The sequence below is a fragment of the Dryobates pubescens genome, chromosome 18 (genome assembly GCF_014839835.1).
Source record: "Dryobates pubescens isolate bDryPub1 chromosome 18, bDryPub1.pri, whole genome shotgun sequence".
NCBI lineage: Eukaryota > Metazoa > Chordata > Aves > Piciformes > Picidae > Dryobates > Dryobates pubescens.
The window spans coordinates 9,709,478-9,731,967 of NC_071629.1; the positions used below are offsets into that span (position 1 = coordinate 9,709,478).

Here is a 22,490-nt window from a genome sequence, read left to right on the forward strand (position 1 = left end):
GTTACAAAGCACTTTCACTGGTGTCTGAGCTTGTTTTGCTCAGCTCAATGAAATCATGGCTTGGTGCTCTGCTTCAAGAAAAATGAGTTCTTCATTATTTATTTTTTTTGCAGATCACACAAATGTAATATTTTAATTTAAAAAAAAATTATTAATTACTCCTTCAAGGTGTAATTCGAGTTCTAACTTATTTCTCAGTGACTACCACTGCTACATATTTGGGGTCACTGGAAAAGATCACATCTCCACTTATGGAGTAAATCTCTACACATCACAAATCCTTCAGAGCATGTGGATTTTATCTTCTCAGTATGCCAAGTGAGAGAGCAATACCCAAAGTGGAACAATTCAACAGATGGTTGGTACTGCTATAGCTGCTCCTTGAATCACAGGCCAAGAGGTGCAGTAATTCTGCAGCTTGAATGCGTGCTACCTGGCTTTGGCACAACTCCAGGCATTCCTGTCTTGTATTTCGCTTGCTCACTGCTGTTATAATTGTAATTCTAATACAAACAGCTATGGATGATAAGGAGAAATTCTAATCCCTTTTCTTCAATGTCCAGGATTCAAGTTCCTACTACTAAAAGCAAACAATGTCATGGTAGTATGATCTCAGAAAATGAAGTGCCAGATCAGTACAATGTTACAAATGTAATGTTCTTGCCTTATCTCTACTTCCTTTGATCCTCAACAGGGACTTGTATTTGTGCCGAGCTAACCCATCACTGTTTAAAATTGTTTAGTCTTCCTGTACTTCTTTTCTCCTAAGATTCAATCACTACACAGGACTCACTAGAAACAAGGTAAGAATTTGAGCCTGACTAAAACTCACTAGATGTCCCTGAGGCCCATGTTTCACAGTGAAGAAAGGCTGTACCATTGCTACTCAAAAGAAACAACTTCTGAGCAAAGTCACTGAAAGGTAATTTTGAGAGGTTCACATTAATGACAGCTTGATAAAGAGATATCCAGGGATGTCTTCTCAAGTTAAACATCAGGAATACAGATCTCACCAGAGGTACTTAAAAGCGAGACTCCTCACCATAAGTTTAGCCTTTTCAGAATTTTCAGGCTTCCTAGATAGTGGGACAGATAAGAAAGGTATTCAGATCTGGCAGTTGGGTAGAGTTTCTCACAGTCCTCTCTGTCACCAAAGCTTAGATCTAAGTGTAAACCGAAGCTGGATTTTGGCTAACACCCAGGGAAAAGTGACACAAAAATGTCAGGCTGTGCCTAGTACAGACAGGGGTACAGTCCATAACAGCAAGGCCATGATTTAAAAATTCATGGATAATCTCTACTATCACATTTCTTCAGTCTCTCTGAGAATAGTGAGAGCCAGCCTGATTTGCACATGGTTAAAGGTCAGGAGGAGTTATTTCTTCTCCAGTTGCCCTCACACACACATGCACTGGTCTTGCTGACCTCTGCATCACGACAGAAGCAACTGAAAAACAAACATATCACCAGTCAGTCATTACAGCAGGGACTACTCGGGCACAAAGAGAAAATGTCCTGGCATTTAAGTTGAGTCACACGGGTCAACAGTATTCCTTGGGGTTTGGGGAGACTTTTAGTCTTCTAAAACGATAGTTATTAGAAACTAATATAGAAAATATAATCCAGAACACAGAAGAGACACAGACTCCAGAAGAACACCAAGTTATCTCACCATATCACACCTCAGTTCATGAACTGTCTCGTCTCTATCAGCTTCAGCACATCCTGTTCCAGAACAAATTCTGTAACTGGCTGGGTTTGCTCTCAGGGAAAATTTCTTCCTTGCCCTTAGGAATTACAAGGCAGCAATTTGCCCTACACTCTGCTACTGCAAATGACTAAGCCCTATTCATTTATATCCCAATAATTTCCTATTAGAACTCTAGATATTACTGTTAAATTATATTGTCTTACTGAAAAGCCCCATTACAAATGACATAAATCTGAGGCACAGGGACAACTACTCCCAGGAAAGTACTAAGAAATCCCCTTCAAATAATTCAGTATTTGCAATATCCTGTTTCAGAGAGCACCGAACACTTTTGCCTTCATTTCTTTCAAACCACAGAGTGTGTGTATTAATGTTTCTACTCCTCTATGCTTTTTATTAGATACCTAGTGCACAAACCGAAAGTTGTGTTCAAAATAGCCATCAGACTTGTCTGCAATTGCTAAACCTCACTGGTTTTGTTGCCTCAGGGAATAAAACCTGTGAAGCACATCCATGTAAGTCCTATCTTGTAGATGCAATGGGGAAAGGCAAGCCCCTCTCAGTTTGTATAGGGACAATTGAGCATGTAAACCAGTGGATCAGTTATCACCTCATAGGACATACAGGCAAACCTATCATGAAAAAACGTGGAGGGAATATCCTTATGCCAATGTGCAATGAGAGCTGTTCGAGTCCTGCAGCTGAGTCCTCCTGGGTGTGTCTTTCCTTAAGCATTTGCCAGAAAAGAAGAAATTGTCCCCTGGGATCATTTAGTGAATACCACTTTAACTCCCTGTGATTCTGTTACCTTGTACTTTGGGAATGATGGATTTCCTCAGGAAATCTTCAGTTTCCCTCTCTGCTCACAGGAACCATACAACATTATTCACTGACATGTTATAGTTACGGAGGGCTTGATGTGGGTCTCAACAGGCATAGTACCTGGGTAAAGTACAGTCTCCTCCATTGTTATCTGGATAGCAGAAGGGACAAAACTCCCTGACACATGGGAGAGGAAATGGCTGAGGAGAGCTGAATCAACATCTCAGCAGTGCAAAACTGACTGCATGAGGAAGCAGTCACTCCATTTTGCATTCTTTCTCTCCACCAGGCAAGATTTGAAGCCCATCAGGGATGGCACTTCTTCCACAAGCAACCAGTGACAAGGTGAAACATCACCAAGATACTGCAGCACATGGAGCTTTCACTATGATAATCTGTGGGAACTAGAAAGTAATGTCAGTCATTTTAAAGGTATCTAAAGCTGGAATTTTATTATTAGGAAAAATGAGAAATACACAATATTCTCACTCTTGTGCATGCATGCTACTGAAACAAGGAAGTCACTGGGTGCTCTCCAGCCAAAGAGCAATGTGGGCATTCCTACTTGAAGCCCTGACTCATCCCACAGCTTTTCATCAACAGTAAACACTGGCTTTAAAAAAGACAGAGGATGGATATTTTCTCTTTTAAAGTTTTAGAGAATGAGAGTGAGTGAGCAGAAATATACATATCACCAGGGAAAAGAAACAAATCTTTGTATTTCTGCAGGTGGAAGTGTCAAAAGAACAGATAGAACTGATTTCTCTCAATAAAGACAATGTCATCAAAATGATTTGCAGGAGCACCATCAGTTTTTACACAGTTTTAGATAGAAAAGTAGAGGCATTCTGATTCTGCTTTCCTCTACATTTTGATAATATGAAGAACATTGCATCTCAGTAAGCTAAATTTTATTTTATCATGAATCAGATTGACTTTATATTCTACCTGCTCTGCCACTGTACTCAAGTATTGAATACCATACATCACAGGGATTTTGTTTATACAAACCCAGTCACTCTTAATGTGGAAAATGTCACACATTTTTAATGCATGACACTTAATGTTAGTGTCATACAGAACCTGGGAAGACTATACCATGCTGAATTCATGCACTTGTTCTAAGTGTGAAATTTAGCTGGCTTCTAAAGACACACCTGAGACAGTAAAGCCATGAAAGCTGACCAAATACCAGTGTCCAAGCATGAGAGTTATCTACATGTACTAGCTAATCAGATACACTGCTCTGGGGCACCTGATGACTGAAAATATTAGCCCTCTTTTCAGAGTAAGTCTCATGAAAAAGAACACTTGCCAGGGAAGCACATGGAAGGAAGTACTCTGTGACTACACTGTAATTACAACACTGTGCTCAGAGGGATTTCAGGTAGAGAATCACCTTTGTCATTAACAGCTGACCACTAAATAAAGTGAAAGAACCTGAAAATGAAATTTTGTAATGAGAAAATATTGCCACCAGCAAAATGAATGGCTGTATGAAAACACATATGGTAAGAGCTATGAAGGATGGCTGCAGAGAAAACAACCCCAACCTTACACATTTTTGCCTCAAGAAGGGATTGGACGTGGCACTTGAAGCCATGGTTTAGTTAGTCATGAGGTATTGGGTGACAGGTGGAACTTGATGATCTTTGAGGTCTTTCCCAACCTTACTGATTCCATTATAATTTAGTCCAGCTATCCTGTGTGGTCTCTATTTGGGCCTGATAAAACTACTTCTTTCCTTTTGTTTGGAAGTCAGACATTCAGTACTCAGAAAAGTGATGCAACTTTTCCTGGAATGATGGGTGCTTACTGCAGTCCAGGTTGCAGGCATTTGAAACAAGTTCCTCAGCTCTGCCTAACACCCACTGAAGTGAGAGCACAAAGGTTATGCTGCAAATGAAGTTTTACTGACAGCCCCTCCAGGCTCTCTAAATCTGATTTTGATTTGCTGGCCCTGTGCTCCACAGACATTCAGAAGCCAGAAGGCTTCAAATCTACTATCAGTCTATTTTATCACTGCTCAGAAAGTAATACCTCAGTATTTCACCACTTGCTTGGTAAAGGCTTGATTCTTCTGTGCATGTCCACAGTGATGCTACTCTCCATTAAGAACTCTGCAGAAAGGGATAAAGTAAGGGGAAAAGAATACGCAGATTTCCTAACCTGATTTGTTGGCAGTTCTCTGGCATCAAATGCTGGCATTAAAGATCTGCAGGCTTATTGTCTTATAGACATTCAAGACCCTAACTCCCTTGTTATTCTGCATCTTGTACAAAAATCAATGCTTGGCCCTGTCAGCCAGTCTGGCAACCATGAACCTCCAATTCCTGCTTTCCCTGCATCCCCTCAAGCCCCAGACTTTCTACCCTCCTGATTCACACTATGGGAACCGTGTTATTTTAATTCACCACCAGTTAATTAATAGCAAACATGCACTAATGTTTCACTCATACAGATGTTGCTCATTAAGTGCTTATTCAGTACTTCAGCTTATTTCAGAGCTGGGCTCCTTGATGAAGGCAAAGGTGCATCTAAACTATGCATAGATTTCTTCCCTCACTCATCTTCTCTTCTTTCACCAGGTAGTAGGCCTAGTTCTTTTTCCCTTTTAAAAAGCAGAGGCTTTTAACTCAGAAAAATAAATTCACTTGCAAAATGAAGCATATAATCTGGCAAATGATTGTCATAAATACTCAGAACCTCAGGGCCACCCTATGAATTTACTTTCCATGTTTGATTTTCATGGCCCCATCTCTCAATCCTTTAGTGAAGATGTTCATGTGCTCACGTGAAAAACCCAGAACACCAAACCTCTGTAACAGAAATGCTAACAGCTTTATCTCCAAGCAGCATCGGTGGTTGCTGGAAGACTAATGGCATATGCAGGGCCTGTAGTGCAGAGACCTCCAGAACACAGCATTTGCCTATTGGGCAGAAAAGTCACAACATATATATCCCAGCAGTTATTTGGGAACTGTAATGAAACACACATCTATCCACTAGCCAGGATCACTTTATGAATAATACTGGATCTTGCTGCAGTAATATGCCTCACTTGGCAGAGAAAAGGCACCTGAAAACAAAGCAAATCCAACTCAGCTAACGCAGCTCAATCCTGAACTCTTTAAAAAGTCCCTGCTGAATCAGGATCCCTTAGTGTGGTACAGTGATGCTGAAGAAAAATACCACACTTCGGTTTGCATCTGTCAGCAAACTGTCACAATGTATTGCAAGTTTTAATGCAACGCTAATTTCCTCCTGTAACACACACCCCCACACCTGCCTATGCAACAACATCTAACCGGTTATTAAAGGAGAGGCAATCTTTAAATTGTGGTATCAGCGCTCTTCAGCCTGGAGAAGCAGTATCTTTCATTAAGGCTGCTCTAATGCTCCTTAATTTTATTCAGCATTAGGGGTTCATTTACAAAATAGACATTATGAATATTGAAATGACAGCTCTGTATGAGAAAGGATTTACTGACACATTTGATTTTTACCTATCTCCAAATCCCTGTTGTATCAATCACCTGTGCATATCTACCCTTTTCTAGTAGCTTCTGAAAACTTCCTTCCAATTGCTTCAACAATATTTGTGCCCTGATTCTACAGGCACTTGTGAGCAACCAGAAACGTAGTTTCTTGAAAACCAGGGTGAGTTCTTAGAATTTCAAAACAATATTAAATGCAGGGGAATGTGCTGCTGTAATCATTTTCCCCATACAGTTTTTTTTATTTGCCACATTGTTTGGACTAGGGGGAAAACAGTAACAAGCTGGGGGAGAGTGAACTAGCATAGCTTTCACCATTGCCTGTGACATCCTTTATGCATGACTTCCTGTTCAATTCCTTTCTATCCAGAAGGTCTTCCCAGCTTTCAAGCCACTTCTTCTGGGACAGGGAACTTTTGTCCCCAGTTAGCCTCAGCAGTGCATTCAAGTATCTCACTCTGTTGCACCCTTTTGCATAGATGACTATGAATCTCAGACAGAATGGTTCTAAGAGACTTCAAGTACTCGAAAGCAGCACTGGGCCACTGGGATACAAAAAAAGTGGGATTTCACCCTTTGGGCAGTGCCAGGGGTTCCTGTGTCTTTGCTGACTGGCTAGAAAGACATCAGCTTAGGTTTCAATTGCCTCTAAATTTTTTTTTCTTTTTTTCTTACAGAAGCTAAATAAAAGTTTGCTTGTTGAGAAAAACGTCAGAAGTTTTACATTTGTCTTGAATAAAAAAAACCATTCTCCTCCCCATTGTTTTTTTCATTCAGCCACCAAACAAAAAGACTCAGCTATGCATACAACTCTAAACCCAGCACTGAATGCTGATGGACACAGCCACTTCTTCATTTCCACTCTGCTGAGGTCTCTCTACCTGGCTCTATTTGTTCAGTCTACAACACAGAAATTGTTGATTCTAGAAAACAGAATTATATTCTTGAATTACTGTTGCCATTTGTGACCTCTTCATTCTCTCAAAGCAGGTGAGCCTGGTTAATGACTAAAACACAAACATCTGCTTATACCCCTCCAAAAAAAATGGATTAATAAAGCTGAAATTATACAGTCAATGGTGTGGACAGTCTACCACCAAAGTGTGATCATATTTCAGAACTAGTCTGCAATGAAATTAAAATAAATTGCTGTTGCTGTTTTAAGCCAGCTATGGTTTCATAAACAATAACAGCAGGGATATATTACCAAATTGGGGGCAGGGGGGAAATAATTAATCCAGTGAAGGAAGAAACAGAGTCTTTTATGTGTAAGCACTATCTAAATATTCTCCACTCTGACAGGAACCTGAAAAAAACACAAAATATCTGTAATTATATAAGAAAGTCGTAGCCAAAGCAGGAAAACTGCATAACTGACTGGGAAGATCTTACTGCTGTGGAATGCCTTCCAAAGAGCATGCCATATAGTTTTTATCTGGAAATGAGGAGACTGCATGAATTATTTAAGAACTTGCCCATTTGTTACCAAAACCACTTCATCATGGAAAAAGAGTAGAGAGTTGTAAAATTTCCCAGGAAAAAAAGCATGTCCCAGAATCTGATTCAAGATCAATTCTTCATTGTTCCCATAGGATTTGCATAGAAAGTTCCAAGCTATTAAACTAGTAACTTGATTATCACAAGGGTAACTCCCTATGGAAAAAGTATAGCTCCCCTGAAAGATGTAAATTGCCATCTTCCCATAACATTTCAAGATCATGGAGTTCACATGACACCAAGCCTGTGAGGGAGCATCCAAAAAAAAAATACTTAACTCCAAAGGCTGCAACACAGACTTAAGAGTGAGTTTGCCAGATGCAGCTGATATTTAAACTGGATGTTAGTCCCCAGTACAAACCACTATGCACCACAGCACAGGCTTTGATTCTAGTAGAGTTCTTCAGGGCCAAAACGGATTGAGGCAGCAGAGACAGGGCAGTAAAAGTTATCAGAGCAAGAGACTGAGAAAATTCTAGGCTCCAAGCAGTGCTGGTATTTTGCTGTAAGTATCTGAGATTAAATTAATCAAACTTGTGTATAATTTCAATATGGAACAGCAGAAAAGGATGAAGCAAGCTTCATTCTCTAAAACTAAATAGTTTAAACCCAAATCACATAAAGTATCTGTAAACTCCCTTTAATTCAAAACTCAATCATTTAAGGAATACTTATTCATTAATTCTTAAGAGTCCTCCTTTTTAATCTTCTCATTTTAGGCATAGAGCTGACATCAACATCCACATGATGGAAATCACAAGCTCCGGCACATGCTTAATTTAAGGCTCATCCAACACTTCCAAAATACTTCTGAGACACACATTTACTGAAAGACCAAATGAGGTCTGCTTAAATTTATGACAAATCATAACTGTATATCAAAGTAAACATTTATTCAAAAGCAGGCAGAATTGTAACTCCCCACGGCCTACCCCTATCAGAATAATTCAAACTGTGTCTAACTCTTGAATAACTCAGAGGGTTTGAAAAAGTGCATTACTTAGCCAATATCCTTCATGACTTAAGGAGCATCTGGTTCTGAAGCTTTATGACAAACTGAGAATTTGCAAATGACAGATGAAAAAAAAAACCCTAATTAAGTGATAGCACATGTTTAATTATAGCTATTGGAAGAGGTAACTATAATTATTAGGGAAACTGATTTTGAGACAAAGCATGATGTGACATATATGACAATAAAAATAATGAGCATATTTTAACTGGAGGAATATCTCAATCCTGAGAGCTAAATTCAAACATTATTTTTTTAGAACCAAGACAATCTCTATATTCTTAGTCAGACTTTAACACAATACCCACCTTAGAACGCATGTGTAGAAACCACTGTCTTGCAACTCAACCGAGTGAAACCATATTGAATCTTCATCCTTGCTCATCCTAACTTCAGAAAATATAATGGGTTCTTCTAAATCTCCTTTGTTTTTGTACCACATAAGCCTAAGACCTGTGCTTTGGGCCATGCTATAATTAGTTCTGATATAGCTGTAGAAAAGGGCACATTTCACTCGGACTGGTTCACCTGCCAAAGCCATGTATGTCTTGAGATCCACTGACCAGTCAATGCAACCATCAACTGAAAGCAAAACAATAATAAAGACATATTAGATACAGATACATTTTTTCAAGATAGTGAAAAGCAGCTTGTGAAATGCAATGCAGTTAGTTAAAAGAACCTTTGCTTTATAGCAATGTGGAAAACCCAAAGCAGCTATTGGCATTTAGAGTTTTATACATGTTTTTAGTTAGATATGTAAATGTCCAGGCAATAAATAGAGCACATTAGGCCTGCTCAGTTCCATTACTTTAAAATATCATTACTTTCATCTCCAAAACACTAATTCTTTAATAAATAAACCAAGTGGTTGCACCTTAACTACTTGTCACCTATGCAATCAAACTTCATACAGGAATTGTACAAATATGAAAAGGGATCCTCTGGTTTTTTGATACCTCACTTGAAAAATGACCATTGGTCAGTTTAATAAGAGACTACTCCTCTCTACAACCGTTTCTCCCACTATTTTAAATCATCTTAGTTACAATATCATCCTGGAACACGCATATGCATCAACACAGAACTTCCCCCCTCACGTATCAGAGACCTTTTTATTCAAAGAAAAAGACTGCAAAGGCAGGTCACCTATAGGCAAATACACCACCTACAATTAATAAACTTGATGACATTCGTAGGTTTTAGAATTTATTGATCATATCCACCCACATGTAAGTGGCACATCTTTGTCCTCCATGTAGCTTCCTGAGATTCAATGAAATAAGGTTAAAACTGCCTCTTCTGCATTTACAGTAACAACCCTCAAACTCTGTCAGCCATGCTCATAAACTCTTAATTTCATATACTTCGATAGCATTGAAGTGCTTTTTGTTTTACTTCTTAAAAGTGCAGTGAAACATAATTTCTACATATGGCAGAATGTCACACAGTCTTCTTTTTTTAAAGTGTCTTTTACTGCCTTTAAATGGTGTCTACCATTTTTTTTTTTCTGTCTTCTCTTGAATCCTTCAAAAGTAACTCTGATTATTGGAAGGTTTTAATTTTCCCATTGCATTAAATCTACTTTAATGTACTGCAACCACATGAAACATGCAACTAAATTGTATTTTAAACCTGTTGACACTGACCATTTTCATACATTTCTAATACATGAACTTCCATGTACCACCTTTCTGCAAAACAAACTTTACTTACTCACACAAGCTCAAGAGGGAAGGGAAACTCATTGCTCAAAACTATATTGTTAATGCTTATCTGTCATGAAGGTATTGACAGGTGAATGGAGATCATACACCACCTTCACCCCAAGCAGTGCTACCTGCTCCTGCCACTCACTCCACAGGCAGATGCAAACACAGCAGCTAGTTCTGTCAGCTGACTTCAACCTAAAAGAGTCCCCAAACCAAAATGTTCACCTGAAGTTAAGTACAAATAGGTGAAATTAACTTCAGTCTTCATTTCCATTCTCTTTTTGCTGAAAACATCCTACTGATTTCAATTAGATTTGTGCTTCTTGCTTTTAACAGCTACTGCTAATGACATAAAATGAAAGGCTGGTAGTAATTTACTGACTGCTTTTCTTCACTGCTTCAGTATCACTTCCTCACAGCTTAGTGCCACAGAAAACAGACCAAGCCTGGATAATCGTTACCTGAAAATCACATACTGAAATGCTTGTTCTCAGTGCATCCCCCTCGGGGTTATAACATCCTGCACCATGACCAAAGCCACACACTGTACCTTGAACATTCTCTTCACAGGACCTCATGAAACACTTCATTCCCCTCTCTCTGTGATGGTGCTACGCAGACATAGGCAACCAGCAGCAGACAGAGAAAGAACACAACTCTCCCAGTTCTACAAACCTATGCAATCCTTTTTCCATTAAAGTCTGGTTCTGACATCATAAATTATTTTATATAGGTAGCTTTGAGGCTTTTTACCTCTAGCAGGTCTCAATGTACTCCATACAGAGCTTCCTCACAAAAGCTGTGCCCTTTTGAAGTGCTGCTCTTCAGGCTGGTGTAAGTGTACAATTAAAGAGCAGAGCTTACAGCCACCTTCTCTCAGCACGGGATGTGAAAGAAAACGCTGAGCTCTCCAGATAGCTCACTCCTGTTGCCCAGGACACACAGGTATTCTCAAAGGCACCCTTCCTCCTGTGCTTTAGTATAGCCACAAAAGCCTCAGTAGGGGCATAAGCTGAAATGAATAGGGGTGCTCAGAGCTGGAATTTAGATGCGAACTATTTCAGCCGATCTAATTAATTCTGTCACTCTTCTGTCAAGCTAATCCTGTCATGTCATCTAATGCTTTCAAACCTGTGCTGGCTCAGCAAAGTCAAACCACAGTAAAGAATAACTGACATTCAGATACCGGGAAATCTTGTGGGTCAGGCAAAAAGGTGCCAGTTTTTCATTTACTTCACAGAGCAGTCATAATTAGGAAGAGTTACAGAGATAGGTTCTGACCCAGCTTTGGGAGCTGAAAATGCCTGTGCTTCCCATAAAATTTGTCCCACACCCACACCAAACAACTGTCACTGTACAGCTCAAGCAAACACTGAGCATCCTTCAGTGTCAATCTGCCTCATCTCCCACTTTCATTCAGAAGTTTCTTTTCCCTTCTAGTGTGCACTTCTCTACTATTGTATTTTCAAACTGACAGCTGCTGGAGCACATAAAGAATGGTAGAACAGATGAAAGAAAGACATTTCAGTAGTAACTTACAACCAGGTCTTCAGAATGCCTAAAACCCATCTCCAGCTGCCCCCAGTGGAGCATGAGACTGTGGGGCTGGTGCACCACTGGCCATTTCCAGTGCTCCAATATAGGTGACTTGCTTCCAGCCCACCATCTCCATCCCAAAAGAAGAACATGAGATTTACACTAGAAATCTTTTTCCCACTAACCATGTCTGAAAGGAGAATTTCAGCAGCAAAACAAGGTGGAGGGGGAAGGTGCCCACTGTCCCTGCCTGCACTGGCTGCTCCCCTGCAGCAGTCCACTCCCTACCAGCATGCCAGGAGGTGGTAATTATGGAGAGGAGAGCACACAGGGAATGCTGTAACCATTCATTACAGGGTTGGTGACATCTGTAGAGGGTAGAAGTCTCACAGAATGCCTTGACTAAAACTTAATTATTGAGGAAAGACTAATCAAACAGGAGATGACTTTTCCCCCTTGCTCTTTTTTTTTCTTGTTAAATACACAGTCAAGAATGTTTCCTCTTATGAAGCTGTAGAGGCTAAAATCTAGGTCAGGCTCCCTGTGTTCACATGGAAGCTGGAATTTTTCCTCTTGCTGTGCTGTCAGTCACTGGAGCGTAAGCGTTGTTAGATTCCTTTGGAGTATTCTCCAAGCTGTCATTACAAATGACTGGAGCTGCTTAGGTGGAGTTTAGCACTGCATTATCCAGAACAAAGTTTGCTGTCATTTTTGTTGGGCTGGCTCTCAATACATAATACAATCAGAGTAGCAAGAAGATAAAAATAACAGTATTAGAGAGAGGCACTTATTATATAATAGATGTATATAGATCTTTTCTTTGCTACCCAATAATCAGTTATTTCTTAGTAAGTGTGACTGAAAGCCCATTCAAATTAAAGCCTGTCTGTTGTGGGTACACTTTAGACACTTTCAATAAAGAAAATTATCTGAAATATTTTCTATGATTTGAAGGATTTAGAGGATATGGAAAACATCCTCATTTTTAACCCAGATTCCTAAGGAAAAGAGGTTTGCCCATCTATGTGTCAGTCTCCAGCCTCCTGTTAAGTAGAACTTCTGTCCCAGCTGACTAAATTCCATCCTCCTTCACAGAGAAGGAAAGTGTTCAGGAACATGAGAGCCTTACATGCGTGCATCAGAGTCCCAGTGTGTTCCCCACGGGCAGGAAAACACAGCAGCAGTTAATCATAGTGTGGCCCCACTGGGCCCATCCCTCTTTTCTACCCAGGCTAATACAGCCTGAGGAGACAGTGAGCTGAAAACAAAAGTTTCAAAATTATTACACAAATTATACATTAAGTTGTCTGACGACAAGTTAGGTTCTTGTAGGTTAGCAATCACCCAAAGTGTGCACTGCATCTCCTTCTCCAATATTTCCTGGTAATTTCCCATTATTCTTATTTTAAATAAATCTACTTGTCTAGGGAGTATAGAAGCATTTTAACATGAACCATAATAATTTATGAGCAATTACAGAAGAGCATGTACATAGTCTCTGAGTAATTTGTCTTTCTGCTTGCTGTCATATAAATAATTTTTTGCATTGCAAATCTGCCTGTAATAATTTTGGTAGGGATCTGTCACCTACAGCAATTTATATCATGGCATTGTTAAACTTGTTTGCCTGCCTTGTTACCTGAAAAATCTCATTTTAAATTGAAATAATCTACAAACAAATCATTAAAAAAATATATATAAAATAATATATTGGCTAATGTAGTCAATTTATTGCTGCACAAGGCAGGCAATGTTTGTGTCTGTAAATACACAGACAGAAAAAAAATTTCTCTGATACAAGAGTTGAGGCTTTGTTTGCTTGTTTATTTATTAGCCACAGAACAGCAAAGTCCAGGAATTGATATCCATCACGCTCAGGGTTTGCAGGCACAAAGCAACGACAGATGGTCTTCCATTGAGGAAGTCCAAAAAGGGATGAAAATTGTTCAGGCTACTAAATGAGAGAAATCAGTTATGGCCTGTGAATTTTAGGCAGCATGGTAGTTTCAGTCTTTGATTCTGGAGAAAAAGGGAATGCACTCCACATTTGAGCACTGTAATGTCTTCAACAGCTTTTGCTGGATGTGCTCTTCACAAAGGGGCAGGGTGTTGGATCAGGCTCCCCATACATAACTGCTTTCACATTTCTGGCTTTCTGACTGTGCTATGCTAGTTCTGCTGCAGTGCTTGCAGACCCCTGCCAGCATCTCATCGCAGTCCAGTGATGCCACATGAGACCTGTCTGTCTGCTGAGCTCAGCATGTGGTCCCCTGCCACAATTGTCTCCTTCTTCCTCCCAGTAGCCATCCCTACTCCTCACACTTTGAGCAGGGAGAAGAGTTGCCTCAAAACTGACAGCAACCACCACTACCTGTGACTCTTTAAAGATTCCAATATTCAGAAATTACATTTGCTGGTCAGAGAACATATTTCAAATGAAAAACTCTGTTGACAACTTTGGGCACTCTTCGAAATCGTGATGTCACAGGTAAGATCTGGGTTTGTACAGCAACTTCATCTTAGCTGACTTAACAAAATAAATGGCCAAACAATAAAAATCCAGCTATCCAAAGATATCTGGGGTGAGATATTTGACATGGAGTGCAAGGTACCCATTTTTACAGTGGTTGTACTTCAGAAAGGAGTGGGAGGTGGCCTTCTGCAGCAGCACAGGAGCCAACCTCACATAGAATTAGAATAGAATAGAATAGAATAGAATAGAATAGAATAGAATAGAATAGAATAGAATAGAATAGAATAGAATAAGACCAGACCAGGTTGGAAAAGACCTTTGAGATAATCCAGTCCAACCTATCATTCAACACTATCTAATCAACTAAACCATGGCACCAAGTGCCTCATCCAGTCTCTTCCTAAACACCTCCAGTGATGGTGACTCCACCACCTCCCTAGGCAGCCCATTCCAATGGACAATCACTCTTTCTATGAAGAGCCTCTTCCTAACATCCAGCCTAAACCTTCCCTGGCACAGCTTGAGACTGTGCCCTCTTGTCCTGGTGCTGGTTACCTGGGAGAAGAGACCAACCCCCTCCTGGCTACAACCTCCCTTCAGGTAGTTGTAGACAGCAATGAGGTCTCCTCTGAGCCTCCTCTTCTCTAGGCTAAGCAACCCCAGCTCCCTCAGCCTCTTCTCATAGGGCCTGTGCTCCAAACCCCTCACTGGCTTTGTTGCCCTTCTCTGGAAAGGGAGCAAGCAGGGAGGAACACAGAAGGAAACTCAGATTAAGTGCCTGTTTGTTTTCTGTGAGTTAGTTTCACCCTTCTTTGAGTGAACACTAGTTTTTGACTATGCTCATAATTTAAACTGCATTTAAAAAAAAAATATGCAAATAGTTGTCTCTTGAGGGATATAGCAAATAAATGAAAAACTGTATCTGTGACAGATGAAGACCACTTAGAAAATCCACTTTTGATCTTGAGGAAAAAAAAAACAACCAACAAACAACAAAACTTTGTCATGATTCAAACTGGGTGAATTTGGCAGTGTTTCTCCTACTCTGTTAACAAGCAAATAATTCATTTCCATCACCGTAACATCTGGATTCAGCAATCATCAACCAGGAGTATCTTGCTGTAAGAACGTAACATCTAAGAAAAGGATCACTCAGAACTTCATAGTTTCTCTACTCTGAGCTCCAATTCTGAATCTTTCAAACAAGATTTGGATCATTTAAACTTACTGACAACAAGGTTTGGCCACTTCAAGCCATATAACAGTGCAAATATTCTCAGCTCTCTAAGTCAATGATGAGTGCAGAAACGCTTCACGAGATTTAGTGACATGCAAGTATTTCTCCAATTGTGGCTCATCAAAAGAGGGGAGATGCAGTTATTTATGCTTATACACCAGCTGATTTTTTCCCAAATTTTGATCAAAGCTTCAAATTTCTGTAAGATGAGCTAAAAGGTTTTTAAGACTTGTATATGCTTCATTTCTTTTGACCAGCTTTTCTTAGGAACCACAGCTAAACAACCCAACTGAAATGTCAACTATTTCAGCCAAACACTCATAATTTCCTTTGAGGTCAAAACAAACTGTAAATACACACTGCCAGAGGTCCAAATAACTACAGATTGCTCTGTCCTGACTTACATATGCATATGGAGCCAGAAGCATTTTAGTCTGATATTGAAAATGCAAAAGAAAGAACACACTAGTAGATTACCAATCTGTAAAATTCTCTAGGGAGAGAAAAAACAGCTTGGACCCTGAATAAATTCTCAGCTTCCAGAAGCTATGGCATATTAATGAGGTCGAGACTTAGAAATTATACTTGAAAAACAAAAATGTTAAAGCAGTGTCAGTAGAAGTTACTGGACAGAGGCATTTCATCCTGTGGCACTTGTCAGAGCCAGCTTTTCAGGTGGCACCTTAGCACAGGGCTTTTCAAGTACATGTTGATGGAAAGAACAGTAAATCACAGCTGGCAGGTTAGATTTTGCTGGAGACAGGGAGTTCTCAAGCACATTCTGTGACAGAAAGGAAATCTCTGGTCTCATCATATTCTTTGCTACTTTTTCCAAGTCGGATGTTCCTGGAGACAGATGGACCTGAAGTGCCCTTCCAAAGCTGTGCTCTTTGCTCTGAGTGGATTGCTTTGCTGAGCACAGAGAAAGGAGGGCATTAAAGCAACTGTTTAAAATGCAGTATATTTAGCCTAAAAATGAGTTTTTGGTGACCTTGATCTCCTAATCACTTCAATATCTGGCAGATTTTTAATGAGCCTGCATTGAAGTAAACAGTAGAGAAATTGGAACTTATAAAGTGGTTTGTTTTTAAATATTCAGTGTAATGCCTTCATTCTCTATGGTTGTCACCACATTACAAAACAGTGTAAAAGCCACCTTGAAAATCAATAGCAGTAGAGCCAAGACATGAACAAGAAAGAAACCATCTTCCTGGCTATATGCTTTTACATATTTTGAGGAGTCCCAGACAGGGATTCAATCAGTTGCACCCTGTGATAAGACTAGGGGTAATGGATATAAACTACAGCACAGGAAGTTCAACCTCAACATGAGGGAGAACTTCTTCACTGTCAGGGTCACAGAGCACTAGAATTGGCTGCCCAGGGAGGATGTGGAGTCTCCTTCTCTGGAGACTTTCAAGACCCGTCTGGATGTGTTCCTGTGCAACCTGTGCTAGACTCTATAGTCCTGCTGTGGCAGGGCAGTTGGAGGTCCCTTCCAACCCCTAATATTTTGTGATCCTGTAAATGTGCTCCAGACTGTCCTATGTTCTTAGCCCCTCCTGCCTCATCTGGCCCCTGTCCTTTCTGCTGCAGTCCACCTGCCACACTGGGGCAGGCAGATTGGGAAGAGCTGTAGGAAAGTTCATTTGCAAAGCTCCTGCCTCTGCCCAGCCTTCATCTTTGCTTGCACAGAAGCCAAGCAGCTGATCTGCAGTGAACAAGTTATCTGAACAGATACATTTCTCTCCTCATTTGGGGATCTATAAATGAATCCTCATTTCTTCAAAGTCATCCACAAAACAATGCCATTACATTTAGCACATCGCCCTTTTTTTTTGTATTCCACTTGCAAGCAAACTTTATTTTAAAAGGATGATGCCCTAGATTGGAGCAGCCACATCAGTTATGGGACTGAACAAGTAACAAAACCTTCCTATTAAATGCTAGAATTTAAATTCCACAAACAGCTCAGGCACTCAACAACTCAGTGCAAACACCACTACGAACTCAATAAATATTCTAAATTTGCTGTTCGCTCAGCTCTGAAACTCATCTCAACCCCAATGTCCACAGAATCTAGTAAATAAAAATATCTCCACTTTCTAAGATCCAGAAAGGGGGGGAAATTTTTTTTCCTGGAGGTGTTCAAGAGGAGATTGGATGTGGCACTTGGTGCCATGGTCTAGTCATGAGGTCTGTGGAGACAGGTTGGACTCGATGATCGTCGAGGTCTCTTCCAACCTTAGTGATACTGTGGTACTGTGATCTTCTACAATGAATATTGCCATTTTTGTCAGCTCTTTGGATTCTCAAGGTAGTCAATGAACAATGGAAAAGCATAAAGACAGATTTCCCTACATCTCTGATACTCCTTTGGTGCACAGAACTGCCTGTAGGCAAACTGGATGGAAAAAGAAAACAAGAATCGGTATCCAGGAAAATGGAAAATAATAACTGATTTAAGTCATACATAAAACAGGCTGAAAATATTCCACTGCATTTATAAATAAAGATTAGGGGTTAGGAGCAGCACATTGGAAATACACTTTATACCTCAAAGTATATGAAATAAATATTTTAAATGCTGTTGACTATATATAAACTCTTTAAGGATACTCTCCAAAATGGCTTTAATATTCCCTAGCCATCCACATTAACCCACGGAGAGTTTCACACACTTCTGTTTTCAAGGCTTTAGAACCATGCAAACTCTGGAAACAAAGATGAATTCATGTCAATAATTGAAGAGTCTCTTTTCATTAGTCCCTTTGAATAAAGTTACTGAAGGTAAAGTAACTGGAAACTAGATCCCAGAGCAGGTAGTTGCAGTCTCAAGTAATCACACAACTGGGAAACTCTATATCCACTGCCTGTTATTCCCAGTGGGGAATTGTAGGAAAGAGCTGTGAATAATAAGAATTTAAAAGTAAAGAGTATTAAATTCCTGGTCCCAGTGGGGCAGAGGGACTGGTGTACATGCACAAGATTGTTTTATTTTTCATCCATTTGTCACAAATGTGGGCAGTTTGAGTTGGATTATCTGCTTTGTGGCACAGTCCTCTTCAGTTTGGATAAGGTTATGGAGACAGACTGGACTCCCTGTGGAATACAGCCAGTTAAATTGATTTCTTCTACTGTCTGCACAAGGGAGTCCTTGAATGACACATCTGCTGTAAGGGTTCTTGCTACATCTCATTTCTGGCAGAGGAAGACTGCTCAACAGAAAAAGAGATCAAGGAGACTATCAGAAAAGCTCATCGACAGTATAAAACTCCACCACAAGAGGAAAGCAAGACTAAGTTATTCTTGTGAATGAGCCACACAGTATTTAGGCAATTATTCACTGAAACACCTGAACAAGAGACACAAATGGCAGCCCAAATTCCTTTTTTACCAGGGGCAGTTCTCACCAATGTGCCTGCCTTGCCCACACTGCCAACCAAGCCACCGTAGCAGGCCTTTGAGCCAGAACACAGACTCCAAGCCTCCAGAGGAGTCTTCCCATCTATAAGACCCCAATAATTTGGCCCTACCACCGACACAGCCCTTGCTGGTCACAATACACAGACACATAAAGAGGGCTTTTCACACAAATGCCCCTATCTGGGTGGACATGCTCTCTACCCTACTCCTATTTTCTGGCTTACAAAGATATAGTCAGTCCATCAGAAGATTACTACATGCTTTACAAAATTCCTCATCATAAACTTGCTAGGTAGAATGAATGTTTTGGGCTTTGAGCATTTGCAATGTATTTGATGAACACACTGCAATGTTGGAAAGGGAGAAGACGGAGCAAACAACTTCAAATCGGGACACACTCATGAATAGAAAGGAACAAGTCAAGTTCATCTGACGTTGCTTGCAACATATAACCAGCCTCAGTCATTTGCTTGGTGTCTCACACATTTACCTTTAGATATCTAGCATGCTTACCATTTTACAATAGCTATGCCACTCCTCCTGTTATCTGGCACAGATAATTTCAGCTGCAGTGAGCCAATTACCATTTCCACTTGCACAACAGGTGGATCTCTGTTTGCAAAGGTTGTGACCCAAGCTCTAACCTAGGTTGTAATTCCTCCTCTCATTTTAATTCATCACGCAGCAGAATTTAAATCAGGAACTCTCCTGACTGCAGACCAGACCGATTTTCACCTCAGTAAAATGAACACTTACAAATCAAAACAGTATTTTCTTTTACAGGAGAACCGTGAAGAGAGGTGTTGGAGGCTTATTTGATTAAAATGTGTCGGTAAGCAATGAATTGTGAAGTGCTTTCAAAGTGAGTTGTTTTTAAACAGTAAATGTTCTTCTTAAGACTTTGTTTCTATTTAAAGTATCCTTATGCAAACTATTGTAATTGTGTGTAAGAAAGACAAATGAAGGATGATTGAAAGATGAACCATTACAAGAGCAACCTGTGTACAAAAATGTTTCTCTGGGTAAAGCAGCAAGTAGTGTGCTCCCTTCCCAGTTTAGGAAGGATGTTGACTATTCTAACACAGCACATTTTGCACATTTCTTAAAACCTGCCTGTGGCAACCTCCTGCAGCACTGCACCCACCAGCAGCCCCACACACCCCAATGATGTTATCTCCAGTGAATGAAGAGCCGTGTTTATGGGAATACCTGCACTTTCATTTTTCAAACACAGACTGTGAAAAGAGAGCTGCGATAGCAGCCTGCCCCGTTTCCCAGATCCCTCAAAATCCCAACCCGTTTCCAGGTTGGTTTTGAGTGGTGCCCCTGAGCAGACCCTATCACCAGCACTACAACCCTTCTCAGACCCTTCTTGGGCTCTTGTTCCCAGGGTCTCACTTCTCCCCAAGCCCAGCCCTAGCCTTGGTGACTGCATTTCAGTGACAGAAGGGCCCATTTTGTCATCACTAGGGCTGCAGCTCCTCCCCATGAGCACATTCCTGGAGATTTCATCTGCTTTATTATCATTTTCCCAAGTCTTGACTCAGGAAACTCAGACCAACAGTCAACTGAAATCCCACATAAATTGGCACTACTTCAAGTCAACACAAAGCAGATAACTATTTATCTTTAAATAAGAACCATCAGAAAGCAGACAGAACCCAAACCAGCCCAGTTTACAGCCTTTTCCTGACACTTCCCTGGAACTTCACAAGGCAGAAACAAAACTGGTGGCAGGAACATTTCATTTATTAGTAAGCAAAAGCAACTAACTCCAAATACTTCATTACTAATACATCATTTGCTCAGAACAGCAGAAAACAAACAGGTCTGTGTTTTATTCATGGGCCTCCTGTCATCTTCAGCCGCCCCAACTCTCTCTGCAAAACATGCAGCTGCTATGTGTTTCACCAAGCTGCACCCAAGTGGGGGATGGTAAGATGGAGAGATGTTTGAGCTCCAGGCTGAGGCCACGCAAAGATGAAAGCTGGGATTTGGGATGCAGGAGGGAAGCCTTTGGCACCTGAGGCCTTTCTTCAGATGTTACCATGTACTCTAGCTGAAGCCCCACCATTCATTGGCTCACCATTATTAAATCATCACAGCTCAATGTCAGAAGACAGCTCTGAAAAATTACCATAAAAGCCTTCACCTGAGCTACAGATAAACCAGAAAAAAAATTACATAACATGAGAAACTTTTTAATTAAAGTCTCTCCACCTGTACTGACTGGTTACTGAACACTCAATAAGCACTGTGGAGATTGCTCATTTTCTTTCATGCTTCTTGCTGACTCCCAGTCTTGTGACCTGACTCCCCACCATCACATACTTTCCCAGCCTTGGGAACTGACTGACAGATCAGTTTAAGGCCAAGTGTTGCATTTAAAATGATTGATACAACAAAGCATTGATGTGGTTACACCCGGATGGACTTCTGTAGGGACCACCCCAAAGACAACCAATGTTTTCCACTTAGGAAACAATGTTTTAAAATATGGAAAAGCAGTACTTAAACTCTTAAATTAAAAAAAACAAAACCTCAGCAACTAGGGAAGACAGGACAGAAAAATTGAGTTTGCTCTTCCATGCATGTTCTTCACAAAGACTGTGACCATTTCCAAGCCTGGTTCATGTTATCTCAACAAATTTGAGGGTTTCCAACTGCTTAGTGCCCTAAAGACTCCTGCCCCTGCTCAAGGCAGGGAAGCTGTCCCTGCTCCTCTCAGCAGACTTGGGGAGCTCAGGGCTGGGCTTCTCCTATCCCCCAGTTCTCTATCATTCCCTCACCATCCTTGCTAAATTCAAGGTGACTTCAGCAAACAGTGTTCAGTGGGGAAGGTGGGGATGGGACGAGGAGAAGGATCCATTTCAACAAATAGTTGTGAAAGTGGATGCATTCCCAGTTAAAAATGTTGTATTTAATTCAACTCAGTCCATTTTATTATTATTTTGACATTGTTATTTTTTCAGTTCACAACGACAGATTTTTCAGCTCAGACAGCAGAACTGTCATCTGTCCAGCTCTACACCTGAAGGAAGAGGAAAAAGACTGTTCCTTGCCGGAGGGGAAAAAGCACACAGGAGGCATGTGACCTCAGGGTAGAGATTTTGGGCTATAGACAAAGACATGATGTGAGAGGTTTCTGATATATTCCAGGGCACCAAAAAACCCCCAACAACCAAACCAAACCAAACAACAAACCCCAATCAAAACCGACACCACTTTGAATTGTCTTTCATCAAGGTTAAAGCAGAATTTGATGGAAACACATCAGTCTTGTTTTCAAAAGATACAAGGTCCAGCTTTAGAGGTGCTGATGGCAATCAGCTCCCATGGAGGTCAGTGGGCCCCACACGACCTCTGTACTCTACCTGGCACTGGGTGCCAACACTCCTGGGAGCACAACCCTACAGCAAATCCTCTCTGTGAAAGGATAAGGATAATAAAATATAGAGAACTATGTTAGAACCAGGGGTATGAATCAGAAATAAAAGGATGTGGACATCATGCAAACTATGTTAAGGGAATTACTGATAAAGATAAGTTCTTCAAAGATGAAGATAC

General features: G+C 40.5%; 1 protein-coding gene across 5 annotated transcripts in view; it reads right to left on the bottom strand.

Annotated features, from left to right (window-relative positions):
* Positions 1–22,490, bottom strand: part of IL1RAPL2 (interleukin 1 receptor accessory protein like 2) — a 381,248-nt gene that overhangs the window by 176,488 nt on the left and 182,270 nt on the right. For 4 of the 5 annotated variants that reach the window (XM_054169506.1, XM_054169505.1, XM_054169507.1 and 1 more), the window contains one exon: positions 8,848–9,121. The exons of the other annotated variant lie outside the window; for it this stretch is intronic. In XM_054169506.1, the coding sequence (XP_054025481.1) occupies positions 8,848–9,121 (274 nt within the window). The remainder of the gene's footprint in view (positions 1–8,847; positions 9,122–22,490) is intronic. 5 annotated transcript variants of the gene reach the window in all.